At 39.4% G+C, this 16,729-nt stretch overlaps 2 protein-coding genes across 2 annotated transcripts; both read left to right on the top strand.

The window, feature by feature from the left end:
* Positions 1-5,163: 5,163 nt before the first annotated feature.
* On the top strand, positions 5,164-15,669 carry LOC139511880 (uncharacterized). Its single transcript, XM_071299018.1, has 2 exons — positions 5,164-5,282; positions 13,272-15,669. Exon 2 carries the CDS (start codon positions 13,273-13,275, stop codon positions 14,515-14,517), a length of 1,245 nt encoding a protein of 414 aa, XP_071155119.1. The 5' UTR covers positions 5,164-5,282; position 13,272; the 3' UTR covers positions 14,518-15,669.
* Positions 6,755-8,323, top strand: LOC139510790 (ataxin-2 homolog; the record flags this gene model as incomplete). The annotated part of the gene is given in 1 exon segment (XM_071297320.1): positions 6,755-8,323. A coding segment is annotated over 1 exon segment (1,569 nt), but the record flags the coding sequence as incomplete, so codon positions are not given.
* Positions 15,670-16,729: the final 1,060 nt, after the last annotated feature.

Here is a 16,729-nt window from a genome sequence, read left to right as displayed (position 1 = left end):
CACACTGTAAAAGTTTCCTTTGAGAAAGCGCAGTAGGGATTTTTTTTATTTTCATTTATGTTCTAAAAGAAATGCACTACGAAATAATTGTGGTCTCGGACCTAAGGAAGTCAAATATAAGGCTGATAAATTCTAATATTAATTGGTGTTGCTTAACTTACAGTGACAAATATTCTATGCATATCCAGGACGAGTACGAAAAAAATTCGAAATAAGTGTAACACATGAAAAGGATTGGAAATTGGAAATGCTACAACGATTGACTTATGTTGGATAGAGGCTGATAATTTACATCTCAACAGGCACTCTATAGATTCTTTAAATTACATGGAACTATACATTAGACATCTTATGTAGCGTTCTCATTCCTAACAGACAGGTCTCGATCGGCATATTTATGCATCCCTTAACAGCAAAACGGATGCCAATTTCATGGAGCCATAGTATTAAAAAAAATTAATTTCAAATACATATTCGAATCGGAAATGTACAATAAACAAATTAAGTTCAAAGCATCCGTTATGGTTTTCATGTCTTCAATCAAGTTTTCTTCTTCTTCTTCTTCTTCTTCTTCTTCTTCTTCTTCTTCTTCTTCTTCTTCTTCTTCTTCTTCTTCTTCTTCTTCTTCTTCTTCTTCTTCTTCTTCTTCTTCTTCTTCTTCTTCTTCTTCTTCTTCTTCTTCTTCTTCTTCTTCTTCTTCTTCTTCTTCTTCTTCTTCTTCTTCTTCTTCTTCTTCTTCTTCTTCTTCTTCTTCTTCTTCTTCTTCTTCTTCTTCTTCTTCTTCTTATTAAGGGGTATTTGGGGGGGGGGGGGGGTAGAAAGGAGGGAGGGGTTTTACTATAGAACACTATGGGATTTTATTTTCTAAAATTTTCAAATGAATATAATTTGAAAACTGTAAGTGATAGAATGAAATTCAAAACAGTGTGGCTGTGGCCATTGATTGACACTTTAAATTCATCCATTGACTGGGACAATTTAGATGAACGTTTGTATGTAACGACCACTGCTCACTATGTATTTTTTAAAGACACTTAAACTATGGGGTCACCAAAGGTTCTCAACACCTTAATAAAGTAATTCGAAAAATTAATCAGAAATAACACGATGTTTTGATTTATATCAATTATATAAATCAAAACATAAAGGTTATTCCTTTTTATTATACAATTAAAGGCGTTAAGAAACCTTTGGTGACCCCACAGTTTAAATGTCTATCGTAGGTACGTCGTGACCAGTGGTCGTTACAGACAAACGTTCACGTAAATTGTCCCAGACTGCAGTCAATGGATGAATTTAATGTGTCAATCAATGGCGACTGCCACACTGTTTCGAATTTCATTCTAGATACATGCCGTCTTCAGAAATAAATATAGGACAATAAAACAAATCACATGAAATATAGGGGGAGTCCTTGGGGGTCATCCCCACCCCCTTCAATTTTAGAATATGCTTTTATCTTGTAAACGGTCCAAATCCCCACCCCTAAACCATATATATTCTTGAATGAGATGATAACACAAATCAAATGAAATTAAAGGGAAGTCCCCGGGGGTCACCCCGACCCGTTCAATTTGAGAATGTGCTATTATCTTGTAAACAGTCCAGATCCCAACCCCTAAACCATATATATTATTGTAGGGGACAATAAAACAAATGAAGAGATATAAAAGGGAAGTCCCTAGGGGGTCACCCACTCCCTCTTTTTTGAAAACTTGTAAACGGTCAACATCCCCATCCCTAAACCATGTATATTCTTGTATGAGACAATAAAACTAATCAAATGAAATTAAAGGGAAGTTCCTGGGGGTCACCCTACTTCGTTCAATTTGAGAATGTGCTATTATCTTGTAAACGGTCCAGATCCCCACCCCTAAACCATATATATTCTTGTAGGGGACAATAAAACAAATGAAATGAAATAAAAGGGAAGTCCCGAGGGGGTCACCCACCCACTCTTGTTTGAAAACTTGTAAACGGTCAACATCACCACCCCTAAACCATATATATTCTTGTATGGGACAATACAACAAATCAAATGAAATGTAGGTAAAGTATCTGGGGTCAACACCACCCCTCCTGTTTGAAAACTTGAAGTTGTAAATTTTGGAGATCCCCACCCCTAAGCCATATATATTCTTGTATTGGACAAAAAATCAAATCAAATGAATATCGGATCAAATGAATGGCGAGTTATGGGAGCTTTGTTTGGGAGACTTCGTAACAGCATCCTGTTACAATTACTTCTTGTTAACTCTTATGTTAACTGATTATATTGTTTCAGATCGTCCGACGTCCGTTCGTTTGTGTATACACTTCAATCAGAACCAGTGGCTGCTTTCAGAGAAATTTTATGGACTCATTAACATCTAGTGGTGTGTTTTCGACCTCCTCTTTTGTTTCGTGTTTTTAACCGAATATACTGTGGGTTTCCTGTAGAAAAGTACGGACATTGAAAAATAACTAGGTATGTAATTTTGGGGCTGCATTTTTGTCTTTCGACCCAGCGATTGAGCCGAGTTTTAGTCGGAAGTTTTTGTCGAATATCTTTTTGCTCCACATACTTGCAATATCGTCCATATACACACTCAGATTAGAAATATTAAATTGCATGTTTTTGTGACTTATAGGTGTTAGTAATTTAAAAAAAATACGGCCTGATTTATACTAAGGAAATTTCATAACGATAAACAATTATGACAGTCAGTTACTAACGACAACCAATGAATCACTGGCTTCAGACTTGGGACAAGCATGACACATAAAAAATGTGGTGGGGTTAAACTATCAAATTATTATCATAACAGTATGCAGATGAGGAGAACATAAACTAGTTCGAAATGTCTTTCTGTCGTCATCTTTGAGATTCTGAAAACAATTCACGTGTTTGTATGTACTTCGGATATTCCTTTTAAGTAATTGGAATAATTTGAGATGCACAGACAAGAATGCGTGTTTTTCCTCCATACCTTTTCTTATTGATATCTGTGTTTGTGTTAGGTTAATAAATGCAGTCTTATTTATACACGTTCAATAATTTATATTATTTGTAAGTTTTTACCTTGATTTCATACTTTATATAAGTTAACGTTCTTTATTCTTCTTATGAATGCGAACCTAGGGACACAACCCGAAAGTGAATAGGTTAACATTGAATTATTTCCCCTTCACCACTAGAAAAAATATTCAAAAGTTCATGATTGGTGAAAACTAGTAGGTTTCTGATTTTTTTTTAATTGAAAACACTAACAACGAATCGATTCAGAAGTTTCAAATATTTCATGAGTGTGAATGTTAGAATATTAGTCAAAACAAATGAATCAAAGGTTTGTGTTTAAAAGTCCTGCATAGCATGATGCACATACAATATGATGATGGGTCTATGATTATAAAAGCAGTAACACCTATTATTGTTGTGGAACTCAATGTCCTTAGTAAACAGGCTATTTCACTTGACTTCACTTCTGTACAGCTGTGGACTTTAAAATATGCTGTACAATAGGTGTAACACCACTAATTCAGGCCCGGCCAGAAAGCACATACCAGAAAGTAGTACATATTTAACATAAAATAGTTCCTACACATGAGTGTAACTTTCAAAATATGTAGAATATTTAGGTATTTTTGGTATCAAATGAATGCTGAAGGACTGGTGATCATTGTAGAACACTTTTGGACTTTTAATTTTGAATAGTAAAAAAACTGCACCAAATTTTAAAAGGAGGGTACATTTTGTCTGTTTGTCAGATCTGAAGTACCTGTTTTGGTACATCTGAAGTTCCGGGAACCAGTTCTTTCTTATATGCAATGTAAGGTATGTTGATTTTTTCAGTACAAGACACCATAAAGTGTTGCTTTGAAATGCAATGATTGCCACTTTATTTGAACTTAAAATAAAAGAGGTGTGCCTGCTTGAAACGGAGGAATTTAACATAGAAAGCAATGGGACCATGAATTAGTGGTGTACTTCCAATACGGAGATTTCAAAAGTTAGAATAATTAGAAGAAAGGGATGACAATATCATGACCAAAAGTCGAAGAGGAAAATTCAAATAATAGAATTTAAGTCCTGTACTTAAATTCAGTTATCACGGTGCGCTGTACTATTACGTTGGTTGGTTATTAGTGAGTTTAAGAAAACTCAAATTTCATTAGTGGTTAGTGAACCATACAATTTGACGTCACGATCCTTTTTAAGAATAATGTTAAAATATGAGGATCCTCCTAAATTTGGAGTCATACATGTAGGTGCTAATGATTTAGGGAATATAAAAACTAAAGACTTAAGAGAAAAGTTGATACAAGCTATGACCTTTATTTCAAAGGACTTGCCCGACTCTAAAATTGTGTGGTCCCAAATGTTGCCTCGTTTAAAATGGAGATACTCTAACGATAGTAAGGCAATGAAAAAATGTAGATACAACAGGGTTAATAATGCAGTAGCTAATTATATATTGGAATCGGATGGTTATTATATATACGCTATCCAGACATTTCCAGGACTGAAAACATGTATAAATCTGATGGGGTGCATTTGTCTGTTATAGGAAATAACATTTTTTAAAATACAATACAAGATGGCATTGAGTTTTTCATGCTTAAAACCAATGGTAATGTGTTCCCCTCTACTGATATTCAAGTATGAAATATGTTAGATAGATAAAGGCAGATGTGGTGTGAGTGCCAATGAGACAACTCTCCATCCAAATAAAAATTTTAAAAAGTAAACCATTATAGGTTAAAGTACGGCCTTCAACACGGAGCCTTGGCTCACACCGAACAACAAGCTATAAAGGGCCCCAAAATTACTAGTATAAAACCATTCAAACGGGAAAACCAACGGTCTAATCTATATAAACAAAACGAGAAACGAGAAACACGTATATATTACATAAACAAACGACAACTACTGTACATCAGATTCCTGACTTAGGACAGGTGCAAACATTTGCAGCGGGATTAAACGTTTTAATGGATCCAAACCTCCCTTTTTCCGAAACAATAGCATAACATCACAACATAGAAAAACATACGATAAAATATTGTAGTGTTATTGCCCTAGTAATCCCTTAGGGAGTTTCCCCAACCTATAACACTAGTACTGGTAAAGACCCGAGAGACCTTGCAACACTGGTAGAGTCTAGAGAGATCCCAAACGGAAGAGGAGACACCTACGTCATCTGGAGCCATGCTCAGCCTCTTTCTCGTATGCATCCGACCGAAGCGGTAGATAAAGAAGAACCATAATTGGAACCCAGAATAAAGCCCTTATACAGATCAAGGTAGTTATATCTTCATATATATACTCCATACAAATCCCACTTTAGGGTATTACGTTGAGATCAGCAGTACAGGCCAAATAACACTTTACTGGTAGTTGCGGGTGGTTTTAAATTTTGGTCCTGCAGGGGCTTGATCGCCATTTTGGGCATCACTCCAAATTTTGAGTGCCTTCGGTCAACCTTGAGAAATTGGTATTTCGTCCTGAAGAGTCATACCAGGTCCCGTGTTTTACTTTCTGGGTGAAAGTGGGGGAAATTACATTGTAATTAGCTAGTTTTTGGGCCCGGAAAAACTTTTTAAAAGTTTGCTATAGTTTGATAGCGAGGTCACGCGAGGTTTGCTGCCGCGAGATTTGGGCGCCATCTTGGATTACGAATGTAAACAAACACGGTGTTTTTATGCATATTGTATAACGGTGTACTATACATGTGTATATTGACTTTTTTATATTGAATAAAGATTTATTGTTGCTTAAATTACATTGAATATTGAGTATTGCTTTGTAATTGATATTGGAATAAAGTAAAATAAATTTAATAAAATAAATATAATAAAAGATCAAGTCATTATGGAAAGAGCAAGAGGCTACACTATCAAGATCAACACTTGTTCTGAAGTGGTACTGAAGTGTATGCCTGGCATAGGGGATGCCATAGCAAATAGAATTATGGATATCAGGAGCAAGGGAATCCATATTGATAGGGAGGTTTTAGAGCAAATTCCTTATCTGAGAGTAACTGAGGGTCTTCTGGGATTGATTGATTTTGAATCTAGTCCCACTAGGGAAAATGCTGGAGCAGAGCACCCCAGTATTGCATTTGGAGACCACGACAGGCAGTCGACGCCTATTTTTAGCCCATTATGTGTGGAGACACATGAAAATAGAGACGCGCCCTTGCGCAAAGTATGTTCTGACCAAGCCATGGGTATGTCAGAGGCATATGTAGATTCACCATATTTTCGACCCATTCCTGCTCAAAAACACGAGGAAAACAAACAAAGAATTGCAGAAATGTGTCATTTTGGTAACAAGGTCAGTGAATGGATTGAAGAACACCATGCTAGTAGGGACACCACACAGACTAATTCCTATAAGCCTAATCCATACCTGAAACAGATTGAACAGCCTGATTTTGGACAAAGAATCTCGCCTATTGCATTGCAATCAGTCCTTGAGTCAGAAATAGAGAAAGTGTCTGGGGAAATAGAAAGTTTACTTGGTGAGCTGGGACATCTCAGTGATGTTTCCGATAGGGAAAGTCTGACACCTTCACCTAGAACCAACATGGTTGTTCAACGTCAACAAGAACAACAGGATTTTGCAGGAAGCCTGCAAAGAAAACAAGTCCTCGACCTGACTTCACAGAGCCAAGACATCAGGCAACATTTGACAATGGATTCTCAACAAAAACCAACTGTGGCTAATTTGCACCAATTAGATCAACAGGTCATCAACAGACCTCAAACGGTCAACAACAGTCATCGACAAGATATAACATCAGTCTCAAGTGATGATACGCCTAATGACCATGTTCTCCACTTCTCACCAAGAGTTCAACATGGCATGCCATACCGTCAACAAGATCAACAGGAAGCCGGCCGTCTGCAACAAGCTTCACCAGCCCATTACAGATTGGTTAATAGTAACAGTCCTGTAATACAACAAAGGGGTATATACCCACCTGAGACGCCATCAGTTGAATGTGTCAAACAGTTCCAACCACCTATTCAACAGGACAACTACCACCGTCAACTACAATTCAAAGAATATGATACAGTGATACCCTCAACTAACAAATATCAAGTTGGTACTAATAACATACAAAGCGGTGTCAACAGGGTTCAACCACCAACGTTACAATCACAGTCTTATGAACCGAGTCCTCAACAGGTACTCAAACCTCAGATTGGTTCCATCAACCAACCGCAAGGAGTCAACCGGGTTCAACAGCCTATGTTGCCAGTTAAAAAAGGTGTGCAAATGCAACAACAGGTACAAAGCCTACACCAACGTCTAGCCCAGCTTCAACTTGGGGTCAACAGCTATGCACAACCAACACAACAACAAAATCCAACTACTGCACCGGTTTCTTTACCTCAACAGCAGCTGCATCAACAACAACCCGCTTACCAACAACCAAGGTATCAACCACCAAATTTTGTACCAGGGACCCAACCACCTACAACGATTGGGCACCCAACTTCCATGTTTCAGCCTCCTAGGATTGGACCACCACCACAAGAACCATCACAATACTTAAACCACCAGAATATGTCTAGTATATCGTACCCAGTCATGGGTCAGCCTACCTTTTCAGGGCCTCCAGACATAAGTAATTATCAACCACAGTCACACACATTACCTGTGCAACAGCAACAACCTCCATCATCAGGAGCACCACCACTACATAGCAACCAACCGTCAGCAAGACGTAAGGAGTACGATAGTGATTATCATGAGAGACAACGTAGACGTGATCCAGGTCGTTATTATACAGCTGATTCGGACACGTCAGATGCTTCACCATACCGTCAGACCAGGAATAAGCGTAGGTCAGCACCTGCTTACATGAGTGATCATTCACACAGAGCCTTCTCACCTATGAGAAGTGCAAGAACCTCTCCAGCGTATAGTAGACATAGTTCTAGGAGAGGCCTTACTGCCAGAGAATCGCAATCAGAGTCTGAGACAGACAGTGGACATTCTAGGAGTCAGTCTAAGAAGAATAAAAAGATTGAGAAAAGACAATTTCTATCCTCGATTCCTAAAACACTCCGCTACAATGGGAAAGGCAACTGGAAAGCCTTTTACACAAAGTTCTCTGGCTACGCTAAGATTGCTGAGTGGACAGACGAACAAAAAAGAGAACAGCTCTGCTGGTGTCTGGATGATGCAGCCAGTGAGTATTATACCTTGATGCTGGATAACAACAAATCAGCTACTTTTACTAAAATTATATCTAATATGAATAAGAGATTTGGTCATCAAGAACTGCCAGAAACCTCCCAGGTTCAGTTCCAGACAAGTGCCCAGGGTTAAAAAGAAACCTTGGAGGAGTGGGCCGAAAGAGTGTTGTCTCTGGCCACTAGAGCCTATAGTAGATACAGTGAACAACTGATGAGTGAGCAGGCAATTATGAGATTTTGCCAGGGTTGCAATGATACCGTTGCTGGAACTGAAGCCTGTATCTCCAAACCAAAGTCTATGGATGCAGCATTGGACATGATAAGATGGTGCCAGCACACCAGAAAGGCAGTCAGTGCCATTCAAAAGCCTGGTAAACCAGTACATGAGTCTAGTTCAGAGAAACCAGGTAACTCACCAGTAGTTCTTGGTGTTGGCAGCTCCAAGTCCAGCATGGATACCCGTCTCTCTCGTATAGAGGAACATATTGAGAGAATAGTAACCAGTTTGGCTCAAGAAAAATCTGTCAGACAGGGAACCAGTCCAAGTCCTAGGTCACCAAACCAAGACAACAGATCCAACAATTATTCGCCTCGACGCAACTATGGCCGAGGGCGTGGCAGGGGAAATAATTCAGGTGACAGACGCCAGAACCAGGGGGGGTATAATAATGATTGCTATTATTGCCACAAACCTGGCCATTTCAAAAGAAACTGTCCAGAACTTAGACAGAATAACAACCGCCAACAATCAAAACAGTTGACGCCTAAAAAGAACACTAAGGAGGAAAGGAGGGTAGAGTTTGACGATGACAATTTTACACAGGATGACTCAGAGGAAAGCTCAACTAAAGGGGTTTCAGTAGGTACCCTTGGTACTGCACACTTGTTAAGATGTATAGTAAAAATACAAGATAAAGAAGTTAATGCTCTCATTGACACTGGGTCAGAGGTTACCATCGTAAAGGACAGCATTTTTGAAACTTTAGTTGAGAAACCCTACATAATCAGGGAATCTACCATGCATGGTGCAGGCAGAGACATGCTTATGACATGTAGAATAACAAATCCTGTAGAATTTTCAATACAACAGTTAACATTTAATGAGAGACTGTATGTAGCGCCTATAGACTGCGACATGTTAATAGGAGCAGATTTTCTGATAAAACACAGCGCCATTTTGGATGTACCTGCGAAAAAGTTGACTTTAAAGAACACTGTAGTAGAATTGATACTTGGCGGGGAACCAAAACTGGTCCCAATTGTGAACAGGGTAACAGTACATGAAACTATAATAATACCACCAAATACAGCGATGCGTATTGATCTAAATACAGAGGATGTAGCCTCTGACTACCTGATAGAGCCTAAAGGCAATTCCACTCTACTCATACCTAGAACAGTCTGTGCAAAGGGACAAAAACCAACACTATGTTTTTTAAACATAACAGATCATCCTGTAAAGCTTCCTAAAGGAGATGAAGTAGGATACACACAAGAAGTCAGTGTAATTCAATCCTTAGAGAATGAACCATTACCAAGTGTTGGTACTTGCACAGCGAACAATAAAACTAAGAACAGTTCCAAGACAGGGATACCAAGTCATTTAAAGGACCTTTATGAAGATTCCGGTTCTAACTTGTCTAAATCTCAACAGACCTTGTTAAGACAATTGCTTATCAAGTACAGTGATGTTTTCGCCAAAGAAGATTTTGACCTAGGTAGCTTTGATACTATAGAGCACACCATTGACACAGGGGATGCCAAGCCAATCCAACACAGAATAAGGAGGACCCCTGCTTGCTTTGTTGATGAAGAGGAGGCGCATTTACAAAAAATGTTGGATGCGGGAGTGATTCAACCTTCTATGTCGGAATGGGCATCAGCACCAGTTTTAATCAGGAAGAAAGATGGAGGGGTACGCTGGTGCATAGACTATAGGAAATTAAACTCTGTAACTTCCCGTGATTTATTTCCTTTGCCTCTCATTGACGAGTGTCTAGACACATTGGCCGGAAATATCTGGTATTCCAAATTGGATGCAAATAGTGCATATTGGCAAATTAACATTAAGCCAGAGGACAGGAAGAAAACAGCCTTTGTGACCAAGTATGGTTTGTTTGAATGCGTTAAAATGGCCTTTGGACTTTGTAATGCACCAGGGACCTATGCCCGAGTGATGAATTTAGTCCTTAGGGGACTTACATGGAAAACAGTCCTAGCTTTTTTGGACGACATCTTGGTTTTAGGACCTTCCTTTGAAGAGCATCTAAAAAATCTAGAGGATGTATTTAAAAGATTCAGGGAGTACGGCCTGAAACTTAAGCCCAGGAAATGCGCTTTATTTAAGACCTCTGTTGAATTTTTAGGGAGGAGTGTAAGCAACAAGGGACTTAAAATTGGACAGCAGCACTTACAACCAGTTAGTGGTTGGGCTGTGCCTACCTGCACTAAAGAAGTTGAAAGGTTCCTTGGCTTTGTAAACTACCACCGTTCTTTCATCAAAGACTATGCCAAGATTTCAGCACCCCTGTATGAAGTCACAGGGAAAAAGCCATTCTTTTGGACTCATCTGAGACAATTAGCTTTTAACACCTTAAAGCACAAACTACTTGTAGCTCCAGTTCTAGCATTGCCTAATACATCAGACAAGTTCATTTTGGACACAGATGCATCCCAAAATGCCATTGGAGCTGAGCTTATTCAGGTCCAAGAGGGAAGAGAAAGGACCATAGCATATGGTAGTTTTATAATGACACCTGAACAGAAGAGATACTGCACAACACGCAGAGAATTATTGGCCGTGATAAGGTTTACAAGGCAGTTCCGTCATTACTTGTTAGGAAAGGAGTTTACCGTGAGAACAGACCATAGCAGTCTCACATGGCTTATCAATTTTAAGGAACCGCAAGGACAGTTGGCCAGATGGCTAGAAGAGCTTAGCCAATATAATATGACCATTAAACACAGGCCAGGTCGCTTACATGCAGATGCAGACGCCTTGTCTAGACCATCAGACACATTACCTGAGTGTATACACTACAAACCTGATGTAAGCCTGAAACAGTTGCCTTGTAAAGGGTGTGCCTACTGTCAACGAGCACACAGAAACTGGGCCAGATTTTTAAACGAAGTAGATGAAGTAATACCATTGGCCAAGAACCGAAACAGACAGCCTCTTACAAATGTGTCCACAGCCATGGTGCACCTGTTTTCAACACCAGAACCTGAGACCTTGGCTCGACCCCAAGATCCAGACCATAATCAGGATGTCTTTGCTTTACCTGAGGTAACATGCAACCAAGACCTCACCGTCTCAGCATCTACTCAGAAACAGCATGAAGTCAACAACACATTGTTTTCGACACATATTGAATTGATATGTACACCAACAACAGCACAGATAATTGCTAGTGATCAAAACTCTTGCCACGTAGCAGCTGTAACTCAGTCAGAGGGTATCAATTTCTCCGGTTTTAGCACTGATGAGATCAAGACTAGACAGTCAGAAGATCCTGATCTCATATTGCTTTTAAGTTGGTTAAAAGATAAAGAGGAACCAACCCAGAACATTTTGTTTTCAGCCTCACCAGCAGTAAAAAGTTACTGGATTAATAAAGAGAAATTCTTTTTAGACGACCATGGCATACTAAAGAGTCATCCCAAAAACGAAGGAGCAGATGTAAGATTAGTAATTCCATCCAGCCTAAAGGACACTGTAATGGAGCTTTGCCATGAGCTGCCTAGTGCCGGACACCAAGGTATAGTTAGGACACTGGCCAAGATTAAGACCAAATATCAGTGGTACCGAATGACCTGTGACATCAAGAATTTTGTTGCAACATGTGCCACCTGTAACAAATACAAGAAACCCAACAGGTACGGGAGATGTCCTATGACTAATTACCATGCTGGTTCACCTATGGAAAGGGTGCATTTGGACTTTATGGGACCACTTCCCAAAACAAAGAATGGTCATGAGAACATCTTAATGATAGTTGACCAATTTACCAAGTGGACAGAGTGTATACCTTTGCCTTCTCAAACAGCAGAAGTTACAGCACGAGCTGCAATAAATGAGTTCTTCTCAAGATTTGGGTACCCTTTTGAAATCTTCTCTGACCAAGGACGTAATTTTGAAAGTTCCTTATTCAAGGCAGTTTGTAACCTGTTACAGATTCATAAGGCCAGGACTACCCCTTACAGACCCTCATCTAATGGTCAGGTAGAAAGACAAAATAGAAGCTTAATGGATGCTGTAAGATGTTTTGTTGACCAACAGCAAGAGACATGGGATGAGCACCTCGCTCAGTTAGCAGGGGCATTGAGGGCTAGTGTTAACAGAAGTACAGGGTACACCCCAAACAAACTAATGTTGGGTAGGGAGACAAACCAACCTGCAGATTTAATGTTTGGCAAGACAGACGAGCCTCAGTACACTGGAACTGAGGAGTACATAATCAGTCTTGAAAAAGCTCTCAAAAGCGCCCATGAGATAGCTAGAAATACCTTGAAAACCAGCCAGGCTAAAATGAAGAAAGATTATGATCTTCGGGTATTAGAACGGCAGTACGCGGCCGGTGACCTCGTGTACGTTTTAGACACAGCCAAGGTGAAGGGTAAAAGTAAAAAGTTAAGTTCTCCTTGGAAGGGGCCTGGTATGATAATAGATAAAATTACTCCTTTTGTGTATAAGGTAAAACTTCAAAGGGTGGTATTTAACACAAATCATGACAGGCTGAAGTTATGTAAAGATAGAATCATTCCTGCATGGCTGCAAACCTGCCATGAAGAGTTTACACAGGGTAAAGATGTCCTTGCCCCAAGGGTAAAAAGTAAGGCAAAGGAGTACTGTGTGTGCAGGGGCCCTGATACAGGTGAAACGATGGTGCAATGCGACCAATGTAAAGAATGGTTTCACCTTACATGTGTAGGTTTATCAGTAGAGGAAGTAGACACAATAGACATATATGCTTGCCCAAACTGTAAACTAATAAATAGGCCACTTTCTGTCCCAGATAGGGGCGGAGAGCAAAATGTACAGTAAGTCAGCAAAGTTAACCTTTCCCTTTTTATCATTTCAGTATGGCAACCTATAATCAAGGGAAAGTGGATGGCAATAATAACAAGGCCACAGTACCTGAGAGACCCAGTGTGGGTAGAGGGATGACCGTGGAGAGAGGTGGTAAGACGTACTACCGAGATGTTGTGGTATCCTCTGTGGAAGACGAGCAGGTGAGTGAGGATGTTCCTCAAGACTCACAGGATGGAGGAAAAACACCTCTAGAGGCCAAGGTGGCTGATGTTCCTTCTCTGGAGGATGGATTGACCAAGCTGGTCGTAACTCTAAAAGTGCCTGAGGTGCCAACTGCCTCCAAAGAACCACTCCAGTCTGGAGCTGACAAACCTGCATTTTATATATGCCCGCGTAGTCGAACAGAGGAAAGGACATGGGTCGTCAGTGAGTCGGACCAATATTGTCCAGTAAAGGGGTGTCCTGTAGTAACACGTAACGTGCGTAGGCACGTGATTGCAGAACACCTATCGGTCATGTTTGAGAACAGACAAGATCCGTCCCTGATGAGACAGAGAAGGTTTCACCAGTATCGTGGCCAGATGGTCATGGTACTGGCCCAGTGGCTCACAAGGAAGGAGGATGCCACATATGAGGACCTTCTGACCTTCTTGAGACAGAACTCAAGAGTCCCTAGTGGATACCTCCAGACTGGGGAGGAGATGCCTGTATTTCGAAGTGTTTGCCGGGAGATGGGATGGCCTACTTCCGCCTGGTTTGCGATCCAACCAGCCCTGAAAATAACCAGCCCTGTGTGTGTGCTGCATTGGAGGGTCATGGCAACCTTGGTACACAGACTGCCTCCCTCACAGCAGGACATCCTTGCTACAGAGCATTATAGACCAGAGGATAATGGTCTGGACCTGGCACACCTATTGGCCTGGAACAGACAATTCCTAGGGAAAGAACCAGTAGTGGAGGTTGTGCCTGCAGCCGATTCTCAAAAGGAGGTGAATGCGTCAGGCCAGGAGGAAGTTGTCGCGGCTCCTAGTCCGCAGACAGAGGCAATGCCAGAGAGTGATAGGCATATCATTATTCTGCAAACTGGAATAGAAAAAAGAATGGTACCAATCTGTTCTTTAATGGATTTAAGGAACATTGCACAAGAGATGTTCCCAGGCAGAGGGGAGGTCACCCTGAAGTTCCAGGGGATGATCCTTGATCCTCTCATTATGTTAAAGGACATTCTGCTGATGGATGCTAAGCCGACCATTGAGGTCATATTCTCTCACTCTGAAGAATCAACTCATCTGTGAGTGAACACTTCCTCTTTAATAGGATGATGCCCAGTTTGGGTTTGCTATTGAGACATAGCTCTGGGATGTGAGGTTTATGCAACATTTTTATATATATATATATATGGATTTTACAACAATATATGGAGGACCTTTATATTGTGATTACTTTACAGACAGAAGATTCTTGAAAGTAATATTGTGTGTATTAATATGAACTGTGTTACACAAGATTTAGAGGAACTATTATACTTGTGAATGGATTTATTTATATTCTGTGAATTGCATTTTTTATGCTGAACTGTGTGCCTCACATCCCGTGTACAGTGTATATACTCCAACCGACAAGATCTAGGAACTCCAACTTGACCACTGTACATAGTAGATTAGAAGTTTGTTAAATGGTGATGGTAGGATTGGACCCAAGGTCATCTTTTTGTGGTCAGGTGCTAGTATCCCAGTTATGGGAGGGATTGCCTTATTTCTGTCCTTCCTTGTCGGGTTGATGTATTTTAAGGGGAATTATTTAGTTAGTAAAATTGGAAATTTAGGGCGGTGTAATGAATTTGTCCTGAGGACGATACTTTTGTGATTTGAACCAATTTTTGTAATATTTTTATTCTACGGATAAGAATAGGTGAAGTTTGCATTGTAATTTTATTATCAGCTGTTTAATGTATCAGTGGAAGATAATGGATACATTTTTTTTAATTTTTTGTCCCAGTTATGGGAGTGCTGATTATATTTTTTCATGTAAGGGTAATTTTATAGTTTAAAAATAATTTTTGTTTCCTTAAATATTAGGATTAAGGGTAGATATTCCTAGCAACCTTGTGTAATGGGTTAACATTGAGAGACGCTACCAGTCTAGCCCTGGGGAGTCTTTACAGTTGTCTTTTGTCGGAACTGTGGTTCCTCCTTTTTAAGATGGAGGGGGGTGTAGTGTTATTGCCCTAGTAATCCCTTAGGGAGTTTCCCCAACCTATAACACTAGTACTGGTAAAGACCCGAGAGACCTTGCAACACTGGTAGAGTCTAGAGAGATCCCAAACGGAAGAGGAGACACCTACGTCATCTGGAGCCATGCTCAGCCTATTTCTCGTATGCATCCGACCGAAGCGGTAGATAAAGAAGAACCATAATTGGAACCCAGAATAAAGCCCTTATACAGATCAAGGTAGTTATATCTTCATATATATACTCCATACAAATCCCACTTTAGGGTATTACGTTGAGATCAGCAGTACAGGCCAAATAACACTTTAATATCAATTGGCAGACTTAACTCAATCAAAAAACGTATGATTACACAATGAACGAATAAATTTGATCTGCGATATCTGAATACAAATGCACAGTTAAATAAATATTAGTGACAAACATTCATGACCAAAAAGCTGACAAACAAATTCAAACACACTGAGAAATATTTAACCAATCAATGTTCACTATAGAAAAAAACCGGTTTTTTATAATCTTGAAGTTTATACAAATGTTGTAAGAATAAGTGAAAAATTGAGGATATTACAAATAATCAAAGCCGGTGTACAGACAAGATCCATATAAATAAAAAATAACAAAAAAGCATTATAAACAGTATCAACAGGTCGAATTAACAAGAAAATACGATTTGAGAGTACTCGCAGTTACTGACAGCTAGTTAAAAGCCAAAACCAATTAATAGTAAAAAATCATGCATCAGATACTAAAATCGACTAAAACACATCACAGGGATTTAGTATTTTAACGTCATTAATAGTCAAAGAAGACATGACTTGTGCAATGCCAAAAATAAATGTATCGACAGGTAGTAGTATAGTGAAGAGCGACTTCTAAGAAACAAAAGTTAACGTGTCTGTGTCTCTATACATCTCGCCTCAAAAGATAATGAAATTTAGTTATGTTTTAATTTGCTAATGACAAAATCAATATTAGTGCCAATGTGAACTATATTCAGAGATCTAATTACAATATTGGTACGATAACCCTTACTTATAAGTTTGTTTAAAGGTTCGATGAGTTTACAAGGATCACATAGTGATTTCCTCGCTTTAAGTACAATATTACCATAAAATTTAGGATGTGAAATACCATTTTTAATAAGCTTTCTACGGGTATAGCCAAATTTACTTATCAAATCTTTGTATCTATGAAAGAATTTAGTAAAAGTTTTAAGTAATTTATGGTATCGAAATCCCTGACACAACAATTTACCAGTGAAGCATTGATTACG

This window comes from Mytilus edulis, chromosome 2 (genome assembly GCF_963676685.1).
Source record: "Mytilus edulis chromosome 2, xbMytEdul2.2, whole genome shotgun sequence".
NCBI lineage: Eukaryota > Metazoa > Mollusca > Bivalvia > Mytilida > Mytilidae > Mytilus > Mytilus edulis.
This window is presented reverse-complemented; position numbering and strand designations above follow the sequence as displayed.